Raw genomic sequence first — 21,293 nt, 5'->3', positions numbered from 1 at the left:
GATCGATCGACTTGATTGGAAATGAAGACACGTTTTGTGTGTAAATTGTGAATTGTATTTTTCATCAGTCTATCACCAAACGGGGAAGAATATAAAGGAGTGAGTGGACACTGGACGAACAGGCAGAAGTGGGAAGAGTTGGAAAGTATTCGAGAAGAGCTAAGGAGGTGGAGTTGGCAAGGAAATTATACACAAATATATAAAGAAGAAAAAAAAAAAGGATTCAAGTATGTGTTGTTTTTGTTGTTGTTTTTATCTGACACGATAAAGAATTATTCCCCGCAGAAAGAAAAAGAAAAAAAATATGAAGGAAATCTACGATGCGCGTCACGACTTTCAATTCCCACCTGGTTCACAAATGGACACACACAAAAACGAATCCAAGAAAGAAAAGAAAAACCAGCTGGGGCGTGGTGGTAACACATCGGGGGAGCTCCACGATCAATACATAATAATCGGATGTTCTATGGCAAAAGAGAGAACCACAACAAATTCAAATTGAAAGGGGATGAAAAACAAAATATTAAAAAAAAAAAAAAAAAGATGTGGGGGAAAGAAACAACAACCAAAATTGTACAATGAAGAAAATGGGAGAGAAGTCTGTCGACCCAGGCAAAAATATTCGGCCCAACACCACACATGAGAAAGAAATAGAGAGAAAAAAAAAATAAACAAAACAAACAAAATACAAAAGTTTGCGACAAAAAAAAAAAAAAACAGGTCGGGGCCGAGGAGAGATGATGCTCACACGTCGACATCTAAACTCTACTCAATTTTTATTTTATTTTTTATTATTTCGGATATTCAAATTCTATAAATTTCCTTCTCTTTGCAGATGTTTTGAATTCATTTCCTTCTAAATTTGATAATTAAATTTGTCGTTTTTCGATTCTCTTTCGATATTTTTTTTTATTTTTAGCGCGGATATCGGCCTCGACTCGCAAGGCCTGGGCGTCCACTGGGCACCGACGCCGGTGGGGCCAATTGGGTCGGATTGTACAAGAAGCGTTCGCCAGCACTGCCGGAATCGACGTGCCCTTGGGTGGTGTCGGGTTGCTGGGCGGGCGAAGAGACGAAATCGACAGGCGCGGATGATGGATCCATCATCGCCGGTGACGGAACGAAAAATTGCGGTGTCCCTGCTGTGGATAACGATGGCGTCACTGCCGGAAATGCATCCAGCAGCGGCAAGGGGCTGTTGACCGAACTGATTTTGATGTTGGACGGATTGACGTAAGCATTCCTTCCGCCTCGGCCTACTCGGCCTAGTGTCGTTTATATAAAAAAAAGTGAATTAAAACTAAAACCAATCCATTTTGGTGTGTCTTTCTGTCATACCTTTGTTGAGTCCGAATCGGTTGCCTTCGTTGTTGTTGTGGTTGGAGGCCGCAGGGGCTGCCGTGAAGGGAGAAGAAAAGGCCGGCGTCATGGGAGTCATAGGAGGCAGCGACTGGAAACTGGCGTCCTTGGGCGGAGGCGCTAAAGTGGCCGCTTCATCCTCGCTGTCCTTGCCCGTGTCGACCCACTGGCCCTTCTTGGCATCCCACACGATCTGCTCGGCCCAAAGGCGGACGAGAGAAAGGACATCAACGTCAAACATTTCCTTACCAAACTCGCCGTTTGAATTTTTATGATTATGATTATTAGTATTAGTAGTAGTAGTGGGATAGACGACGTACCGTCGGGTTCTTATCGTCGGGCAATTTCATTTGCGTCTTGGGCTTAAACTTGCTGAAGAATCCGCCCAACCAGCTGCCTCCGCTTCCGGCCTGCTGAGCCCTAGCGGCTGCTGCTGCCGCCGCTTTACTGCTATTGCTGTTACCGCCGCCTCCACTCTCCTGCTTGCCACTCTGCTTGTCGTCCGGCTTCGACTCGACCGACGGTCCCAGCGAAGACGACGCCGGATTGAAATACGACGGCTCAGAAAACGAATTGGGCCCGGCGTCTTCATCAGCCGACGTCGCGCTCTAAGGCATTTTTACCGAGACGGAAATAAAATTGAAACAAACAAAAACAAACAAACAAAAAATGAAATAAAAACCAAAAGAAATTCAAAATAAAAAAAAATGAAAAGAAAATGAAACATTAAAAACTCGAGAGTTGTGCGACTTTTCATCAACTAGAAAAGAATCTCTCTGCAGGCAAAGAGTCAAAACAAGACAAACAATGAAGAGCGAAAGAGGATTTCAAACAAAAGAAGCCTGAACATAAGATTTTTTCCTTTTTTTTAACCAACGAAAAGAAGTAGAAAACGTTCAAATACAATCTTGCACAAGGACTACTTGATAATAAGATGAAAAAGAAGATAATGGGCTTGTGTAATAAACTGTTTCTTTTTTAGACTTTTTCTTTCGAACGAAAGAAGAAGAAGACGAGAGAGAGAGAGGAGGCAGACCAAAGCGAAATGATAAGCACACACAAACGAGAAACAGCCAATTATTACGGTTGGCAACCATCCACAGCTTCGCGGTCCACTTGACCATCAAACTCTTCGTTATTTATACACATTTTCTTCTTGTTTTCCCCCCTGAGACGAGAAGAGATAAATAAATTGTACAGCTAAATAAGAAAAAAAAAAGATATTCGTTCCTTTTCTCTTTTTTGACACATATAACGCACGTAAGGGGGAAGAAGAAGAAAAAAAAAAAGAAAGGAGAAAAGCAGAGCTTTATCGTCCAAATAATCGTGACGTTTCGGGACTATGATGGTAATCTCCATAACAGAACCATGGATGCCATGGAAACGATCTGACATTCAAAACTTCTTCTCCATTCTTCTCGTCTTTCTGATTTTTTCTTCTAGAAGAAGAAAGAAAATGGCGTTCTTCGATTTCGATGGTAGAGAAAGACGAGAGGAAGAAGAAAACGACGGGTGGGTGTGTTGTCACGGTGATCGCCAGTGGGCCGAGAATAAGGCTGTGTCAAAAATGTCATCTCTCCCTGTGTCTACGTGTGTGCTATGTTTGAAACACGAATAATAATATGGCAGTAGTCGGAAGAATATCTCTATTCAAGTAGGTAGTCGAGGGGGGGGGGGGGGGGGATGGGTGGGGAGGTTATTCGTTCCTTCCTCTCTTCGTCTTCCTTTCGCTCCGTTTTACTTATGGGGCGATAGCATCGGCGACATGCCACAACCGAAAATACAATTCAAAAGAATACGACAGAAAAGCCAAAGAAAAGCGTATGGAAAAAAACAAAAAAATACGGCGACATTCAAGCCCTATATAGATATCGACTCTCGGATTCATACACAACAACAGATCAGATTACTACGGACCAAACTAGAGAAAGACTCGATGAAAATAAAAGATTAACTGGGCGCGCTCAATAGAAAAGAAACCAGAGATCAACTAGTTGCGGTGCGGAATTCGAATAGAAAAATAGAAGAGAAGGAAAAACTGAAAACGACGAGATGGATGCTGATAAGTCAAAAAGTGAGAGCCGATGATGATCGGAATCGACTACATCCGACCGCTCCTGACCTCGAGCGAATTGTCTTCTCGGATGGGTTCGTCAATGGCGAACGTGCGCGGCGTCTTGAGAGTCAAACTCATTTGCTGCCGGCGAGACGAGGCAGCAGCTCCGGCGGCGCCAAAATTCAACGTCATCGGCCGGTCGATGGGATATGTCCCACCGAAAACGACCCGTTTGGCCGACATGTCGGCCGCCACCGGTTCCACGGCATTGATGGCTGGCGCAGATCGATCCTCATCGGCATCGGAATGATCCGAATCTCTCGACTCTTCCGGTCGAACAGATCCGACCGCGCTCCCATTCGAATCCTTCTGCATCCAAATACCAACCCACCCTCAAATATTACATTCGCAAACATGGGGGAAAGGAAAAAGGACACACACAAATGGAACCTATTCCATCCATCATCCCTGGGCAAACCTGGAAATTGCAAAAGCGTTGCCGACTCGAAAAGGAAACATTCAAAAAGAAAAGTGGCTCACCAAATTGTTGTTTGACGGATTCCAGTAATCCGTGACGGCTCCATTGGCTGCGTTCATTTCTCCGTGATTCCACGGCTGCTGTTGTTGTTGCTGCTGCTGTTGGGGCTGTTGCCAACTGTAGCCGGGATTGTACTGAGACGAGCCGTAGGAGCTGTAATCCTGTCCGGCATTAGACGAATACGGATTGCTCTCCTGTTCGCTGGGCTGCTGCTGCTGTTGATGGACATGGCTGTCTTCACTGTAATTTTGTTGTTGTAGCTGCTGCTGCTGCTGGCCCGAGGATTGCGGATCATAGTAGGGCTGCTGTTGAACGCTTGACGCTGGATGGTAGTATTGCTGCTGCTGCTGTTGTTGTTGTTGTTGCTGCTGCTGCTGAGCATTCTGCTGGTCACCGTACTGGCCATGTGGCTGTTGTTGATAAGACGAATAATCAGTGGAAGTAGGTGGAAGGGATGATTCCGGTTCGGTCGGCTGTTGCTCGAACGACAACTTTTCGGTGCCAATGACGGGCGAGTAATCGACTTGGGCCGCCTTGACGGCCGCTTCCAAAGCAGTCAGCCAAGACGGATCGCCTAATGAGGTGCCATCATTCTCCGTCAGGAATTGCGGATCGCTGTACTTGAGCATCGAGCCGAGCTGATAGACTTGGTCGATGAGAGACGGCGAGTAGGTGGAAGCCGATTTGGCCAGAATGTTGCCAACGGCCTCGCAGTACTGCAGGGCTTCGGCCGGGCGCCCATGTTCGGCCAGCCGAGTGGCGTAAAGAAACTTGTACGATTGGAAGGACGGTATCATAAATTCCGGGGCGGCCAGCTGGCGAGCATACTCGTAGACCTCGGTGCACTGAATTGCTTCGTTAGTCGCAAAAGCGTCAAACGACAACGAGCTGGATGAGGAGAGCAGGACCAACTTGGACGCCTTGTTTGAATAGTTCCCAAACTCCACTTGGGCCACCAAGTAGCAAAAATGGGCGGCCAGCAGAAAGCCACGAGCCGAGAGCGTGTCCCCCAGCGTCACAATCGATTTCTTGTCCAATTCCGAGGAATTGTTGCCCGACTTGGACGTCGAGTTGGAGAGGATCATTGCCAGATGAGGACGCCAGTCGCCCCATTTGTCATCACCGCAGCTGGTCACTGCCGTCGGTTGGCGACCTAAAAACAAACAAATCGATGAGTCACTTTTGGTCCGTCCGGCGTGAAAGTCAAACCAAAAAGCGATTAAGACTCCTGACCTGACATGAGCTGATAAAGAGTTTGCAGTGGATCTGTTAACGCCAATCCATTAGCAAAGCGGATCATAACACTCGAATAAGTCCTTTGGTCCATCTTTGAGGCTAGAAACAAGGCGTGACCCCAAAGACCTTGAGTCATGGCCCATTCGAGAGCCTCTTTCTTGTTGCCGAACAAGAGCAGCTCGCGAAACTTTTTCGTCACCGAGGCTTCCGTTTGACGGGAAACGAGGGTACGATCTGCCGCCACTGTCACCACCTCCACGCCGTTTTCTGGAGTCTCCTTAATTTTTTTGTTGATAAAACGTTGGAAAAAGAAAATGTTGAAATTCGTCGTGGTCAATCAATTGGAAAATGTCATCGAATTTTTTTTTTGTACCTGCACCACGACGGGCTCTCTGAGAATTTCGTGATCCTTGAGAAGCAACTCGGCAATGTCAGTGCCGACAATCGTGCCATTCTGCCTGAGTAGGAGCAACAACAGCTCCCACAAAAGAACGTACGATTGACGGTCGACCAACTGGTTGCCATCATCTGTGGCACGTCGAATCTTTTGCTGGCAAAAGACGGCCACTTGCTGTTTGTGGGTCTGGCCCGGCACCAAAGGACCTGTTCACACGACGCATCAATTCGATTCAAGAATTTCTCCATTTATATTTTCATAAAGAAAAAGAAAAAGAAAAAAAGAAAAAGAGAAAATGGAAATGTACCAGGAAAGAATTTCAATTCTTGAGCCGTGGGCAAGTCGCCAAGTAGGACGTTCAAATCGTGAAGCTCAATGTGAGCCGCCACGCCATCTTTGGGGCTGTTGGGCAAAACACGCAAGAGTATCCCTCCCGGGGAGAAGCGGGCGATGACGTGCGGACAGGAAAATTTATGAGGCGTCATGTCCTGTGCTGGCCGAATCTGTGTGGTCAGCGGGGTATTATCCTCATCCTTCAACGATAGATTTCCATCAATCAATTATTCGCACCAAGCCAATGACATTGATGGAAAGGGCTGACTACTGCCGTCCAGCCAAGTCAAAAGTGTTGGGCCTAACATACCTGGTAAAGGCTGTAATCGTAAGCGTGGGACTGGTCCAGCCCCGTCGTCGAACCGCGAATCAACTGCTGCGAGATGGAGTGGTTGGCCAACATGGAAGGATGGTCTTCATTGACCGAGCTGCGTCCGGAATGGACGCTGGCTCGATCAGCCTCAGAAGCGGCGATACTTCCGAGCGCCGTCCCAGTGCCGCCCGTCACCACCGTCGGCGTGTAACGCTGGGCATAGTTGCTCCGGTACCACTCGCTGTAAGCGGCCGGATTTTTCAACCGCAACTCCTCAAACAGCGCGTAGTTGTACTTCAAGGCGTGGTTAATCTGTTGGTTGTAGTTCAGCATCTGCTGATTGTAAGCGGCGGCGGCGGCCGCAGCAGCAGCGGCTGAATGATGGTAGCCACCAGTGCGGTACGGATCGTAAGCCGCATCACGAGACGAGTAGCCGTAATATCGCGGATCCTGTTGATAATAGAGATCGCGCGGATCTCGACGCCTTCCGCCAGTGCCCGAAGAGACCGAGTGGCGATAATCACGTTCGGAATTGGCTCTTTCCGGAACTTCGGCACCAGCTCTGCATTTGAGAAATAATAAAATTGAATAAACAACTCAAACATTGTCCTTATTATCGGTTGTACCTTGTACTAATGTCTCTTGTACTCGGGTAGTATCGGTCGTCAATCCTGGATCTGTCGTTATCACGTCGCCGACCATCCCTACTCAAACAAGAAAACCAAATAAAATTAAATAAACTTTAAAGCAGCTCGCCCTATCGCGATGTGGACTGCCTTAAGATAAAATAGCACGTTTGGGAAATGAGAGCTTAGGGTGGAGGGGGAGGGGAGGGGGAACAACCCGGACACAAACACACACCAACTGAGCGTGCAACAATGAAACCAATTCTAGTGCAATCAAATCAATATTTTTAAAAGCAAATGAAAAAATTGTGTGATCAGAAATATGAAAACAAAAAGCAATTGCGGCATAATCAGGTGCGAAATAGAGGAAAAAGCCAACCACCGACCCGATTTTTGCTTTCAACTTTTCGATTGTTTCATCACACACACACGAACGCACACACTGAAGAAAAAACAGACCTGGATGTGTTGAACCCGTAGGCTGAGCGATTGAAATCGCCAGCCGGGTCGTTGTTGTCACCTTCGTAGAGTGAGCTCCTGCGACCACCGGAACGCTCGTACATTTCGGCATCCGTCAAATAATATTCCGACCTAAAGCAACTACCAAGTCAGCACAAACAGGCCAAACAAAAAAACAAAATATCTCGGGGCGGGGCAAAAAATCAAACGTAAACGACATCATTTTTGTGAAAGGAGAAAAATAACCTTCCCAAATCCAACAAAAAATAATAACAATTATTTTTAAAAAATTAGATAACCATTCACCATGCCATCACCCTATTTAAAATTCTGTTTCCTCACTGAAGTGATTATTATAAAACAAAAATAATGTGGTGCAATCCAAGAAAGTCGGTTAAGAAAAGGGGGAAAAAATAAACAGGAACAACCAAGCACTGGTACGGACGTAATAATTACTTTCTTTCGTTTAAAAAACTTTCCATGCCCAACATCAAAGCTTTAAAAAAAAAGTGGCAATTTGGTCACTTTCTTACGGTGTAATATACATATTTTTTTTTACTGGACTACGAAACCAGAGAGGTTTCGGTTGCATTCCAACAGGACCCTCGGGGCAGTAGTGGCCGCGGCACAGTTGATTAAGCAATTGGCTCACGGTTTTTAAATTGGGAGGGAAGTGGAGATGATTTTGTAACATTTAGTGTCCCTGAGATTTTTTTTTCTCTCCACTACATAAACGAGTGTACAAAATCCATTGTTAGAAAAGAGAGAGAGAAAAAAAATGGGACGAACCGTCGCGTATCTCGGCGCCGAGGATCGCGGGCACGATCCCGGTCTGTAGGTCCGTAGCCACTACGACGGTCATCGTCATAATCCTGCCGATTGTAGGCTCGATCTCGGTCGTCATAGCGACGAGGGTCACGGTGATCTCGTTCTCGGTCCCTTTCACTATCGTAGCGACGATCGCGTTCGCGATAACTGGTGGAAAAGCGCTCGTCCTCATCGTCATCCGGGTAGCGGTTGCGACCTTCACGGTCGTAGTCATCACGATCTAACATCCAACAAAGTAGATCGTATTAGCAGTTCTAAGGAAGATTATTGGGTAATAGGATTACCTCGGTCACGTTCCACACGAGAACCTCTGTCGTGTGGTTTTATCTCACGATCCCGATCCCTGTCACTGGAAATACGATCATCCGATCGATCTGCTGTTCCATTGCCGCCAGCAGTTCCACCTGTTGGAGCCGCCCCTGAATTGAGATTAGCCCGGGGATTCTCCGATCCGATCGTCTCACTTCGGTGAGGTGGCGGAGGTGAACGGCTGACCGACTGCTGCGTCCGCACTTCTTCCACCTGCTGCATTGGCGGTGGTCCCTGCGGAGCAGCGGCCAGAAGCGGCGCTGCTTGCACGACAGGTGGTGCGGGAACGGGATCGTTTTTGGCGAATCCAGTCACGATTCTCTGCTCCGAAACCGGAGTTACTGTACCGGCAGGACGTGGCTGCGGCTGAGGCTGCGATTGTTGCTGTTGCGGAGTAGGAACCATCGATAGTAAAGGCGGTTGAGATCCACTACCCGGAATCATGCGCTGTGAGCTTGGAGGCAACATGGACGACGATGTCGTCAAATTTTCAGCCCTAGAGAGTGGAACGGCCGAAACGGGTGGGCCAAATTCACTGCCCACGGCCTCTTGCGATCCTCGTGCAACAGTCGGAGCAGCCGATGAAGGTGGGGGTGCTGCAGCGACGTGAGAAGTGGTAGCGACCGGATAGAAACTTCCAGGTCCGGACACTGGTTTCGGTCGGGCAAACGCATTACCATCTCCGGGTAGATGATAGGGAGAAGGATTGGCGCTGGCCGTCTCGGATGAAGGAGTAGAACCGGCTTGGCGGGAAGATGGGCGACTTCCGGCAGGTGATTCTTGCGTCATCTTGCGCTCCGCCATGGCCGCATACGGGATGGACGCAGGTTGTGAAAACAGCGGTGTTGGTTGATCGTTTTCGTATCCGCCTTCCGCATCAGGTCGCTCACTTTCACGCTCCATCGACGGCGTGCCAGACTGCGAACGACTTCCACTTCCCGGCAGGCGATTGCCGATGGACAAATCCGAGGTGGGAATCGGTACTCCACCAACATGAGGCGCTACAGGGAATTCAGAGCCGTTGTACGTCATTCCAACTGGTCCACTGTTGAATCCTTCCGTATTCGATCCGTAAGATGATCCGGAATTGATTCGGTGGGCAGTCAGTGAGGGTAGTGTTGCAGGTTCAACAGCAGTCGAATCAGTACTCGGTTCAATTTGATCCATGTTAGATCCAATCAAAGGAGTAGGTGAAACCCGAGTTAATTCGGTCCCTAGATTTAAAGTCGATGGTGGAGGATGCATCGATCGACCGCCGCCGTACATGCTCTGCTGCTCTGACGGGATGTTTGGTTGTACCGACACAGGTGGTGCGTAAACCTGGTCGTTTCCAAGAGATGCGGGTGGCGGTGGTAAGGACTGAGATGGATCGGTAAACGAAGCTCCATCAGCAAACGTGTTCCTTTCACCCAACTCTCGTGGGTACGACGATTCAGGGCCAGGCTCGTAAGGACTCTGTTCGTGATCCAGAGCTGATCCCCAAGTTGGTACGCGGGACCAGTTGGATTCTTCAGACTGCGTTGGAGCCGGAAGCTGTTGCTGAGCCCACGGCGGATGCTGTGGTTGCTCTTGTCCTTGCAAAGGCTCTTCTCGAGCCTGGTTAGATAGCGACAGAGTGCTAAAGCCCGTCTCCAGACCGCTGTTGACTGGAGGAGGTGGCATGCTTTGATAGTTGGTCGACTGTTGGTTCTCGACTTGGCTGACTGGTAGTGGCGGCTGGGATGTTTGAGGCTGTTGAATATTTTGCTGTTGATACTCATTGCCCCAACCCCAATCTTCTCCTTCATTCCATCCCCAGTTTTGATTGCTGCTTGGAGCTTGTGTGTCATATTGATTGTTATTGACAGTATGTTCAGGTTGATAACTGGGCACTGGCTGCGTCAAAGAGTAATCAGGCACACTATACAAATTAGGAGGGTTGGCAGGAGGGACATTCTGCAACTTGGCTGCTGTTTGGTTAGGTTCTGGATAGCTCTGGAAATTGTTAACATTTTCATCCCAATCCCATGATTCTTGAGTAGGTGGTGGTGGGGCTTGTTGTTGTTGGGGCTGCTGTTGCAATGGTGGCTGCTGCCTCGGTGGTGCCCAAGAACCGTTCGCAGGAGGGAATCCTTGACTGTACTGATTTGGATTGTACATCATCACATTGCCTGGAGCAGATTGCTTGGCAGGTGGAGGATTCCTGCTTGGTTGGTAGATGGCAGGATCTTGCCGATTATTAGGCCTAGGTGGATTCATTGTCGGTCACCTATATACATAAGAATTTTTTTACTTTGAGTGATTACACTAAGATTCAGTTTTAAATAATTTATAAGAGTACAGACTATCTTTGTTAGTAATTCAAGTAAAAGCTAACGAGCTTAAACAAGTATGAAAGTGGGGGTGGTTTTAAAGTGGACGAACAATCTTTATAGCAATGTGTTTTGTTTGTTTTCTCATTACAAGATATACATTTCAGTTCAACATAGGCTAAATAAAATTACACGAAGCAATCCATGTTATTCAATCACTTTCGGCTAATCTACCTAACATGTAACACGACTACTAAAAACTGCAACGTTTGGCCCACTGGTTATACGAATGGCACTTTTACGATAATAGATTACTACTAACCTGGATGTAGTGAATTACAATTAAGCTACATATGCAAAGGATCGATTAAAACAGGAAAAATATGTTGATTCGGAATAGATTCGGGCTTTCACTAGTCTTTCTCACCGATAAACACCGCTGTGTGACGTCTGCCTCCAGAGGAAACTGACAAACTTGTTCCAACTTATTAATACTTCAAATACTACTAACCCCGCTTCATTTTTGCACATTTTCATAAGAAATTCATTGCAAAGCAATTATGATTTAAATAACACGTTTAAATAGTCAAAATAAGGCGATTTATTCAATTATGCACCTGATTCATAGAGTATTTACGGAAAACTGGCAACGCTCAAAAAGCCACGTAATAATAATTTCTAGGGTAAGGGTAGTTGCAATTGCTCTGCTGTCAAACGAGACCGGTAGCTGAAGAAAAACAAAACTTGGTGGATGGGCAGAGTGTGATTGTGTTGTATCTAATCGCTGGCAAATTTTCATAAATTCGCTCACAATGTTGTTCATGACGTGGATTGCTAGAGTCGGAGATGGTTTACCTCTTGCCGCTTCAATTCCCGAAGATGAAGAGGTTTGTTTACGTTTGCAATCGTTTGGTTGGTGAAAGGTTTCATCAGCAATGTAAATGACATAAAATTTCCCTTTTTGGAAATTTTGAACATTGTTTGTTTTTTACAGAATCATTTTTCGAAGAGCCAACCGTTAAAAATAATTGTTTCCTGTTCACAAAAAATGGTTGTCATCAGTAAAATATGTTTTTTTTTTATTTTGTTGCAGTCAGGAAAAGGAGTGTTGGATTTTCAAAACCAAGCAAAAATGCTGTTTAGAAAAATGAATCAACAAAGTCCTTCAAAGTGCACAATAGAAACTGGATCACACTTTTTCCAGTAAGTCATCTTTATTACAAATACAGGTGTATAACAGTTAACACAGTGTTTTATGGCAATTCCAGTTACCTAATTGATAAAGATGTCTGCTACCTAGTGCTGTGTGAACAGAGCTACTCGAAGAAACTTGCTTTTTCCTTTCTAGAAGATCTGGCCCAAGAGTTCAGCTCCCTCTACGGAAAAAAGGTTCAGAGTGTAAATCGCCCATACAGCTTCATTGAATTTGGTAATGATCAACACTTATTATACAATAAAAAAAAGTATAGATTGTTATGATGAAATCTTTTCGATTTAGACACGTACATTCAGAAAGCCAGAAGATCATTTATGGACTCGAGGACTCGGCGTAATCTTACTGCGATCAACACAGAGCTTCAGGATGTTCAGCGGATTATGGTTCGCAATATCGACGACGTCTTGCAGAGGGGTAGTCTTCTTTCCGATCTGGATAACAAAGCACAGACACTGTCAATGAGTTCTCAGCGATACAAAAAGGACGCTAGAAACTTGAACATGCAATCCACTTACGCGAAAATTGGTGCGGTCGCCATCGTTTTGCTCGTCTTTGTTCTTTACTTTTGGGTTTTGTAATTCGATTGGGCGTCGCAGCCCGGTCCCGTTTGGTTTCATACGCAGAGTCGCACGTGAAATTTTTCCCACTAGCCCATCCAAGGGCATTCTATCTAGCCTTATAGACATGAGCCGGGTTTTTTTTCCTTCTTGGGCCATGTGCACTATGGTGTATGGCTATTTGCTAAAAACAAATTCTAGTTCTAATTTGCATGCTGTATCACTGTGTGCCGTTTTTCTTGAAGGAAATCCATGTTTGTACATGAAAAAGAAACATCAAACTCAATACATTTGTTACATGCCTTGACTCTGCCTTCTCCTAAAATGCGGTTTTCTCCGTTTTGTTCGTCTAACGGTTGGAAGCCTTTCAGATTTTAAATCCCGACCAAACCCACGATGTATCGAAATAATCGATCATGTTGTCACCGAGTTCCGCCATACGGCGGCTACCTTAGCGACCGACTTGTGTTGAATCGTTAATGTTCATCTTGAAGACGGAGCATCCATCTGAACGTTTGTAAAAATGGGTCCTAAACTACTCCAAAAGGTACACATTTCTTGAATCAAATTAATTTTTAAGTTTATTATAAGTTACTTTCGGCTCACGTTTTTCTTGTTCTTATAGCGAATCAGCAATTTGCATCACAAGTTGCTCGTTAATCGAATTCGAGCAGCCGATGCCAAACAGCATGAATCCCACGGAAAGGTAATAAGATCAAATTGAAACTGGTTTCTTATTATTCTCACTTTAATTTTTAAAACGATCTGAATCGAATAATCAGAAGCCAAACGATCGTCGTTGGGAAGCGCAACATTACACTTGGAATGTCGACGATGATGAGGTTTGAACAACATAAACAATTAAACTATTTTAAAATGTATCATTGAACAACTAAAATATCACCAGGAAATTCCGGGCACGGTCAGAATTGTTCTCAGTGCAGCCGACCCTCAACGAACAAAGAATCAGGTGGTGTACAGTATTCCGGATCGCTGTTTTATCCCACTAACCCCAGAGAACTCGTCGGTTGAGCTCTTTGATCAAACTTCTTCCTCCGTCTACGTTGAACCTACAGCTGCTTCTGATGCGACCCACGCATTTAATCCCGGTAAATTAGAACGCTGATCAATTTTTAAATATTTTGTCAAGATAATGATGTGAAGCTTCTATTTTATAATCCATTGTAGTTGCCGATTTAGCCCGACCGGAAGCCGACTTAACAACGTCCGATGCTGATGAAACAGCCAGTGAAGCGTTCGATGGCGATCGTTCGATTGACACGACTTTCGGTCATGGTACCGGCGCTAATACCGCCGGGGGCAATAATACAAGCGGAGCACCTTTGGACACTAGTCGGAGTGACCACGGGCCAATGACCGAACGAGAAGACGATCCATTAGAAATGATGACCGGCGTCAAATCGCTAGTTAAACGTAAAGGCGCAAAGGGCATTAATCATTTCAGGTGAATAATACAAATAATAAGTATAATAGTTTCATGTAAATTATAATGGTTTAATTCATTTCAGTTACTGTGACCGGGCCACCCAAACAACTGTTCCACCAATTCGAGTAAAAAAAAAACAATTCTAATGAAATTTCAAGAAAATATTTCATTAAATAATTTCAATTATAGTCACACGCGATACAAACCGAAGCCCCGCCTCGTGTGTCTTTTACTTCGCTGACGAACGCTTGGATCATTTACGATGCCTACCACCAAGATCTTGCGGCACAGCAGCACAAAATCCAGCAGCAAGCGCTGATCAACAGTGCGGCAGAGGCTGTCAATAAAGGCGGAGCACCCAACACTTCATCCACGGCTCCAGTTGGTGTCGCTCTGGATGCTTCCGTCGCCGCAGCCGCACCACCGACAGCTCCGACGGTAGTCTTCCAACCGACGGGGGAAACGGCTTTGAGTCCGGCTGGTGTTTCTCGGCTCGATTCGTCCGCTCACGTCATCGAGCGGATGCTGAATCAAAACACTTACGACGACATCGCTCAAGGTATTTAAACTCATTTAAACATTATACAATTGAGTAGATATAATCTGATTTTTGAAAAAAAAAGATTTCAAGTATTGGGAAGATGCTGCGGATGAATATCGCGAACCGGAAGGAACTCGTAATATTAGTTAATAGTATTATTAACTTAGTATTATTAACTTAGCCTAACTTAGTAATGCCGCTGTGGCGTTTCACTCCGCCGGCTACCATGCTGCGGATGTTCGAAGAGAACGGCTGCATGCGCAATGCGGTTCCTAGTCATATAACCGTAATCTGCTGGAATCCGCACTACAAGGATCTCTTCGCCATAGGCCTTGGCTCCCGTAATATGTTACATTGTCCACCATTTGTCGGTCACGTAATTGTAATCAATTTCATTTCACAATAATAGGAGACAATATGACAGCCGAATCCGGACTTGTGTGCGTCTTTTCTCTCAAGTCTCCGACGCATCCGGAGCGCTCCGCTCAAGTGCAAGCTGGCGTTTCTAGCCTGGACTTCCATCCGGAATTCTGGCAACTTTTGGCCGTCGGAATGCATGACGGACACGTCGCCGTTATTGACTTGACAGTGCGCAAGGATTCCGACACTTTCAAAGTGACGAATTTGATCACCTACCGAAGTTCGGCTATGCGAGGCAAACGGACCGTGCCAATTACTCAAGTGAAATTGATAACGAAAAAGTTCTTTGGTTTTCTTTTTTATTCGTTCTTTCTTGAATTATTTCGTTTAGGTAAGCTGGCACGGTGACATGAGCGATGGGTAACAAATTCATTCTTGCCTTTAACGTTTTTTTTAAAAAGAGACAGTGATCAACAAAAATGTTTTCCAAATAGAAATTTACGACTCTTTTCCATATCAATGGACGGCTGCTTGTGTCTGTGGCTATTTGTTCAGGGCGAACTCTATCCAACAGAGCTGATCACATTGCCTTTCCAAGGCGACAATAAATTGCAGGATAACAATTTCGGAACACTGGCACTGACTGGTAAAATACTGTCCGAAACATTTAATTTCGATTCATGTCTTAATTAATTTAAAAGAGTTATTATTGTTAAAGCGTCTTGTAGTTGCATGGCTATTCATCCGAATCACACCATGGTTTTGGTCGGGACGGATCAGGGCCAGTTGTGGCCAGTCAGCAATGAGGGAGAGATTCTCAACTGGGGTCCCGTCAACGCCCATCAAGGTCCCATCTATACTGTGCAGTGGAATCCGTTCCATCACCAAGTTTTTATCAGTTGCGGTACCGATTGGTTAGTCAAAATCTGGGACCAAAGAGAAAAGTAAGTCGCCATAATAATTCACTACTTTGAATTCGAATTTAAAATCCTGGATGAATTCAACTCCTAGGGAAGCTCTGGTGGTCATCAGTTTGGGGAGTTGCGTCGAAGACTGCGCTTTCTCGCCTTTCAGCTCGACGGCCTTTGCCTGCATGTCCAGCAATGGCAAGGTCCTCCTCTACGACTTAAATATTTGCCTACACAAGCCGCTGTGCAGTCAACGAATAACTCCGCAACGCAGAGCTCAGCCAACCGTTCTGAGCTTCGCCCCTTTTCATCCAGTCATTTTGGTTGGGGATGACAAGTAATTAGCACATTATATGAAACGAGATTATTAAATTGAGTTAGCTAATGTGATGTGTTTCGTTTACAAGGGGACACGTGACTTGTCTCAAATTATCTCCCAACTTGAGGAAAGTGAGCCGCGTTCCCGAGAGCTCCAGGGCAGTCGAGGTCGAAATGGATAAATTAGAACGCGTTATTACATTAATGAAAAGATAAGAGCCGATTCTTGATTCAATTTCCATTCTCTTTCTAACTTGTGCTAATTATATATATCCATTCAAAAATAATCAATTGTTTAGTTGCAATATATTATTCGCTACCGAAATCTGTGTGTATTTTGCCAATTATGTAACGAAGTGGACGACATTTATACTTGGAATGTCTTTCTATTTTAGGTTGTAGTAATGTGGATACTCATCAGAAACCGCTTGTGGGAAATACGGCACGTTTTGAAATGGCACACATGTTCACCCCTCGCTCGAGATTGATGTAGCCACCTATAGGAAAATTGAAAGTTTGATTGAATTACGTAATATTAGAATTGATGCAGTCCATACCTTCACCCCACTCAGGTCCCCAGGAGTTACGGACCTGCGAATAAAACAAAAGCAAATGAAGAATAGACTTGGAACAAGAAAATTTGATCATCTTGAAATAATTACAATCCAGAAGTCTTTCTGGGTTTTGGTGTCCTTTCCGTAACCAACAATGACGACAGCGTGATTGGTGCTGGTCTGAAAGAAGAGAAAAGTGTTAACTGTTTTATCGACAAATCTTTTCTCATACAACATCGATACGTACATTCGAGCACGTAGGTGATGAAAAGATTCCGGAGCTGCAAGTAGATTGAATTGAAGAAAAACGTAAAAATGTCACAGTCTAATTTAACTAAAATCTTATTTCAATACCTGTAAAAGTCCCAGTTATTAGCGTCAACGGATACAGCCAGAGGACCTGAAAATAAATAAGAACAAATAATTTTCTTCTTTTTTTGTGGTTTGATGGAAATTTGAGTTTCGCGATTTGCTATAAAAATGATTACCGTATTTTGCAACGACGACCTTCATAGCTTCTTCATCATTAGTCCTTGTAGCATATGCCCAGGTGGTGACGTTGCCTCCGTAATTGCTTGCTGAATATTCGCACATAGTTTCCTTTTGATATCGCCACCCCAAATTAGTTCATAGTATACATATTAACACTTTATATAATTGGCATACTTCGCCCTGATAGGGATAAGCGTCTTCGGTATTGAGGCCAACATCTTTTACGTAGTTCCAAGAGCGTAAGGCTAGACCTTATGATGTAATAAACCAATATAGAAGAAACAGTAAAGAAAAACCCATACCGGCAATACGCGCAAATGATTTATTAAAATAGAGAATAAGAGATAGGACACACCTCCGTTACAGCCGGCGTTTCCGTATTTCTGGCTGCAGTCGACAAGGTTTTCCTCGCTTTGTAATGAAGATGACGATATAATAGAGAAAACTATTTATTATTCTAATGCAATTAGGTTTACCTTAGGGTGACTAATGTTCCGGTTTTCATGCAGCGCTGGTATTCAATGGGAGTTGTGGCAGCAAAGGTATAGCAAGAACCGCATCCCCCTTTGATCAAATCATTAATCGATTATGAGAGTTCACGCGTCGTATTTAGAGTTCACGCACATGTAATCTTCTTTTCTTTCACCAAATTATATTCAAGGTTGTAACGCATAACTATCAATAACTATACACCATCATAGCCATAGCACTTATTATCCAAACCTTGACTTGCCTTGGTATTTCACTTTAGCCAGGCAGGGACTTTTTCTATAGTCTACAGCGTCTGGAACAGCCTGTCGAAGAATATCGCCACTCACGACGGGTGCGGGAATTTCGTTGTCTGTATCAATTTCTCCCTTTAATTGCTCGAGCTCAGCGTCGGACTTGGTTATTTATAGCCCCCCGAAAGAATTAGTTAAAAAAAAAAAAAAAAAAAAAAATTTTAGTCAAATTCTCACCCAATCAGCGAACTGATTTGGCTGGAGCTTGTAAGTGGATTTTCCAGCTTGATTGTGTTTCTTGATTCCCCTGTTGTTCTCCACGAACGTTTTTTTGCGCATCTGCTCGCGATTTTTATTCTTAAACCTTTTCTTATGCTTGGCCTATCAACGACAAAATAACATGTCTAGAGTGATGGTCAAAATTAACAATTTCATTAAATTTAGAAAACCTTAAAGAGCTCCCATTCAGAATCTTCTTTGGCGTCCCGATTTTCATCCTCCTGGAGGAATTCCTGGGCCACTGCGGCCGCCAGGGTGGCGAATAAAATTAGGGCTTGTACCTTCATGATGACACGAACTGTTCTGATCGAAAAACGGCCCGATATTCCATTAAGGGGCAACTGTACAGTTTGATCGAGTTTGATTACGAACAGTTGTTTCCAAGTTCCGCCAATGTTGAATCAGGTGCAACTCCGATGCTCTAGTTAGCGCACCCCAAATAAGAATTCGATTAGTACTACTGTCACTGTCAACACATCTGCTATCGTATGATCAGAACATCCTGGACATCTGTTAATACTAGTCTAATTGCCTGCACTGCTGTGACGCTAGCGCCACTTAATGGGCATGGCGACATCATTTTGTATTATACGTTGACAATTAATATCCAGGTTATTGATAAGTTGCATATTCAATTATACTGCGATTAACTGTTGGAGGATGGAGACTTTTGCGGATTATACAATTGATGATCAAGAATGACTCGACGTTTTTAGCGAGAAGTCCCTGATGCAATAATTACGGCATATATTTCATGCGTAAACTATCATCGTCAAACGCAACAAAGCTCAATATATTTTTCCTAATCCCGCAGAATTCAAACAAACCTACAGTAGGCCCCACACAAGTATTCGAAAATGTTCGAACCTTTTTTTCCTCCGTGCTGTTCTTATGGCGGCAGGGATTTTTCCGGCGGCCATATATATCTCTTGGTCTAGCCGGGGATTTCTCTCAAGATATCTAGTCGGGGATTTTTTACAAATGGCCCGTTGGGCACTGTATAGTGTTCTCTAGCAGACTAATTTGCGTAACATTGAGTAACATGACTCCTCTAATCTTGAGAAAATAAATTTCTTTTTAAAAAATTGAATAATCAAGCCCCCTTTTCTTGTTTAACCCGACGGTGGTTTTAAGTTTGTTTTGGTCTGCCTCTTACCTACCCTGTAAAACTTACAAGAGCAAAAGAAATGTTCTCATTCTTACCTGTCTTGGGAGCAGCAAAGAGTGCGCACACTACCGATTCACCAATTCAAGGGAAATGGTGAGAAAGGAACGGTGTTTCTTTGTTTTTATCGTTGTTGCTTTGACGATGTCAGCTTTCCTGATGAAATCAAACATCAACCAAAAGTCTATCGTAAAGAGTAAAAATTCTGTGCCGTTCAATCCTGACATTTTTGTTGTGACAATCAATAAGTATTCTAAAAATAGCGACCATTCCGACCAGAAAAAGTTGTCTGAGAGCTCTTTCGATAGACGCATGACTTATCCTTGGAAGGACGATCCTTCTTGTCAACATTTTGCAGTACAGGTACGTAATTAAACATTTTTGCAGTCAATAGAACGCAACGTTTGTTGGATACAATACAATCACGAGAAATAAAAATATAGAGGGAAACTTTGATTTGCCACAAGTCATTTAACCGTACAAGAATAACGAATTGATTTTATCAAATAAAATATTACGATGTTATCTTGAAACACGGACAAGCTTGGAGCATGATTATAAGCTCCAGTTTCATTTAGTCTATTTTCTGTGTAGGAAAGCTTTAAGCCTCTGGGCAATTCAAGGGGTTATAAACTTGCATTACTGTTCTCTGGCATTCTGGACGCTGGATCTGGATAATAAGTGTATATAGATTGAGATTTCATTTGCATCATCTGCTTACAAATTCTAAATTAATGTTCAGCTGAAAAAAAATACAGGCTTTCGTGTAATTGTTCTAGATGGCCAAAAGAAACAGTTTGCCAAAATGGGCTTTGACTTCGTTTCCCGGCAGTGGAGTGACTTGGACTAGGCAGATGATTGAAGGACTAACCGGTATCTACACCGGTAGTGTCCATGTGAGAGATCCGTTACCTTACAGAAAAGATAGTATATAATATAATCTAAGTCCACCTCACTCTTTGGGAGGTTCATTGATCGTTGTGTCAATTACTGTATAGATGAGAAAAATATGGGAATCACAGATAATCCATTTTGCGGCTGCACTCTCATTGACAAGGATCACGAAGCGACCGAGGGAGTTTTCGAAAGGAAGCAGTACCTAGAGTTACTTCATGGCAAGGTAATAATATACTTTTTCTTACCGGTGTTTTTCTCTCGCTAAGTATCGAAAGATTTTAAATTTTTCTTCGACTGGAATGGAAATTCAGGAATATTCTAAAATAATCAACGTAACCTACAATTACCGTGGAGTTCTGCTATTGAGAAACCCGATGGATGTGGTTTTTGCGCATCAGAATCATTTGCTGGTAGGCAAGTTCAACACAGCGCCTACGGAGGCGTTCCGCGGTCCCGAATGGGATGAACTAGTGGAAACAGTGGCGTACGCCTGGACTGATCACGCCATTCGCTGGATAGAGCAGATCAAGCAGGGCACAGTCATTTTCTACGAGAATTTGCTTGGAGATAATGCTCAACTTGAACTGGAACGATTACTGGACGCAATGGACTTTCAGCCGCGCCCTGTCGATGCCAATAGGATGAGATGCACATTGGCGCATAGAGATAAAAGCGAATACAAGCGAAGCAACAAGACTCGGTAATTTTATGTTCCATACATTGATTTACAATTAAAGGCTGACCACTAAAACTAAAAGATCTTTTTAACTTTAGGTTATCACTCGAGAAAAATCATCGCGTTAAATTAATGAAGTCGATTAATCTAGTTCAGCATAGTTTACGTAAACGGAATTGGCCATTACTTCCTGTACATCTGTACGACAAACATTGGTCTATTGGGGAGTATTCTTGAATGATTAATACAAATAATTAAAAAAATTATCGATTAAGAATTTTTGTTAAAAATTTAACTGTTTAAAAAATTGTTCAAATAATAGACAGAAATTTGCCCATGTATTTATTAATACTAATAAAAAATAAAGAATGAATTATTTTTTAAATTCTCGATTGAGGAAACATGTAATCCAAGTA

General features: G+C 43.9%; 4 protein-coding genes across 8 annotated transcripts; 2 read left to right on the top strand and 2 right to left on the bottom strand.

The window, feature by feature from the left end:
- Positions 1 to 32: 32 nt before the first annotated feature.
- LOC124328699 (protein transport protein Sec16A-like) lies at positions 33 to 11,299 on the bottom strand. 4 transcript variants are annotated; one of them, XM_046787502.1, is made up of 14 exons: positions 11,068 to 11,289; positions 8,430 to 10,702; positions 8,107 to 8,365; positions 7,318 to 7,449; positions 6,859 to 6,936; positions 6,230 to 6,794; positions 5,894 to 6,119; positions 5,563 to 5,792; positions 5,187 to 5,466; positions 3,956 to 5,106; positions 3,482 to 3,784; positions 1,680 to 1,967; positions 1,339 to 1,552; positions 33 to 1,265 (listed from the first exon to the last, which is right to left on the bottom strand). In XM_046787502.1, the coding sequence occupies exons 2-14, from the start codon at positions 10,690 to 10,692 to the stop codon at positions 916 to 918; spliced, it is 6,339 nt and encodes a 2,112-aa protein (XP_046643458.1). In that variant the 5' UTR covers positions 10,693 to 10,702; positions 11,068 to 11,289; the 3' UTR covers positions 33 to 915. The 4 variants fall into 4 exon arrangements, with proteins under 4 accessions (XP_046643458.1, XP_046643459.1, XP_046643460.1 ...); XM_046787503.1 differs by having other exon boundaries at positions 11,173 to 11,278; XM_046787504.1 differs by lacking the exon at positions 7,318 to 7,449 and having other exon boundaries at positions 11,068 to 11,299.
- A 116-nt stretch (positions 11,300 to 11,415) lies between these two features.
- On the top strand, positions 11,416 to 16,393 carry LOC124328715 (dynein axonemal intermediate chain 1-like). 2 transcript variants are annotated; one of them, XM_046787536.1, is made up of 15 exons: positions 11,416 to 11,632; positions 11,839 to 11,948; positions 12,014 to 12,174; positions 12,244 to 12,535; positions 13,458 to 13,627; positions 13,707 to 13,983; positions 14,048 to 14,090; positions 14,155 to 14,524; positions 14,589 to 14,642; positions 14,698 to 14,847; positions 14,916 to 15,187; positions 15,258 to 15,286; positions 15,361 to 15,512; positions 15,585 to 15,810; positions 15,878 to 16,258. In XM_046787536.1, exons 1-15 carry the CDS (start codon positions 11,558 to 11,560, stop codon positions 16,113 to 16,115), a joined length of 2,619 nt encoding a protein of 872 aa, XP_046643492.1. In that variant the 5' UTR covers positions 11,416 to 11,557; the 3' UTR covers positions 16,116 to 16,258. The 2 variants fall into 2 exon arrangements, with proteins under 2 accessions (XP_046643492.1, XP_046643491.1); XM_046787535.1 differs by lacking the exons at positions 11,416 to 11,632; positions 11,839 to 11,948; positions 12,014 to 12,174; positions 12,244 to 12,535 and adding exons at positions 12,981 to 13,065; positions 13,144 to 13,224; positions 13,301 to 13,360 and having other exon boundaries at positions 13,426 to 13,627; positions 15,878 to 16,111; positions 16,182 to 16,393.
- Positions 16,394 to 16,399: 6 nt separating this feature from the next.
- On the bottom strand, positions 16,400 to 18,464 carry LOC124328754 (procathepsin L-like). The gene is made up of 12 exons (XM_046787589.1): positions 18,310 to 18,464; positions 18,098 to 18,241; positions 17,872 to 18,022; positions 17,615 to 17,702; positions 17,494 to 17,549; positions 17,313 to 17,389; positions 17,135 to 17,246; positions 17,001 to 17,046; positions 16,894 to 16,927; positions 16,755 to 16,826; positions 16,650 to 16,683; positions 16,400 to 16,589 (listed from the first exon to the last, which is right to left on the bottom strand). Exons 1-12 carry the CDS (start codon positions 18,424 to 18,426, stop codon positions 16,510 to 16,512), a joined length of 1,011 nt encoding a protein of 336 aa, XP_046643545.1. The 5' UTR covers positions 18,427 to 18,464; the 3' UTR covers positions 16,400 to 16,509.
- A 430-nt stretch (positions 18,465 to 18,894) lies between these two features.
- Positions 18,895 to 21,173, top strand: LOC124328753 (WSC domain-containing protein 1-like). The gene is made up of 5 exons (XM_046787588.1): positions 18,895 to 19,667; positions 20,084 to 20,231; positions 20,303 to 20,424; positions 20,513 to 20,901; positions 20,976 to 21,173. The coding sequence occupies exons 1-5, from the start codon at positions 19,398 to 19,400 to the stop codon at positions 21,112 to 21,114; spliced, it is 1,068 nt and encodes a 355-aa protein (XP_046643544.1). The 5' UTR covers positions 18,895 to 19,397; the 3' UTR covers positions 21,115 to 21,173.
- Positions 21,174 to 21,293: the final 120 nt, after the last annotated feature.

The sequence above is a fragment of the Daphnia pulicaria genome, chromosome 3, assembly GCF_021234035.1.
Source record: "Daphnia pulicaria isolate SC F1-1A chromosome 3, SC_F0-13Bv2, whole genome shotgun sequence".
NCBI lineage: Eukaryota > Metazoa > Arthropoda > Branchiopoda > Diplostraca > Daphniidae > Daphnia > Daphnia pulicaria.
The sequence above is the reverse complement of the archived record's forward strand: the minus strand, read 5'-3'. Positions and strand labels throughout refer to the sequence as shown.

Bases quoted from the DNA above. Each gene is read 5' to 3' on its own strand.
- LOC124328753 (XM_046787588.1), top strand. From the start codon at position 19,398: ATGGTGAGAAAGGAACGGTGTTTCTTTGTTTTTATCGTTGTTGCTTTG. The intron at 20,232-20,302 runs GTATATAATATA...ATTACTGTATAG, and splicing joins GTTACCTTACAGAAAAGATA to ATGAGAAAAATATGGGAATC. The intron at 20,425-20,512 runs GTAATAATATAC...ATGGAAATTCAG, and splicing joins TAGAGTTACTTCATGGCAAG to GAATATTCTAAAATAATCAA.
- LOC124328715 (XM_046787536.1), top strand. From the start codon at position 11,558: ATGTTGTTCATGACGTGGATTGCTAGAGTCGGAGATGGTTTACCTCTT. The intron at 13,628-13,706 runs GTAAATTAGAAC...AATCCATTGTAG, and splicing joins GACCCACGCATTTAATCCCG to TTGCCGATTTAGCCCGACCG. The intron at 14,848-14,915 runs GTAATATGTTAC...TCACAATAATAG, and splicing joins CGCCATAGGCCTTGGCTCCC to GAGACAATATGACAGCCGAA.
- LOC124328699 (XM_046787502.1), bottom strand. From the start codon at position 10,692: ATGAATCCACCTAGGCCTAATAATCGGCAAGATCCTGCCATCTACCAA. The intron at 6,120-6,229 runs GTATGTTAGGCC...CTATCGTTGAAG, and splicing joins ACGATTACAGCCTTTACCAG to GATGAGGATAATACCCCGCT. The intron at 1,266-1,338 runs GTATGACAGAAA...AAACGACACTAG, and splicing joins CCGATTCGGACTCAACAAAG to GCCGAGTAGGCCGAGGCGGA.
- LOC124328754 (XM_046787589.1), bottom strand. From the start codon at position 18,426: ATGAAGGTACAAGCCCTAATTTTATTCGCCACCCTGGCGGCCGCAGTG. The intron at 18,023-18,097 runs GTGAGAATTTGA...TAAATAACCAAG, and splicing joins CAAATCAGTTCGCTGATTGG to TCCGACGCTGAGCTCGAGCA. The intron at 16,590-16,649 runs GTATGGACTGCA...ATTTTCCTATAG, and splicing joins GGGACCTGAGTGGGGTGAAG to GTGGCTACATCAATCTCGAG.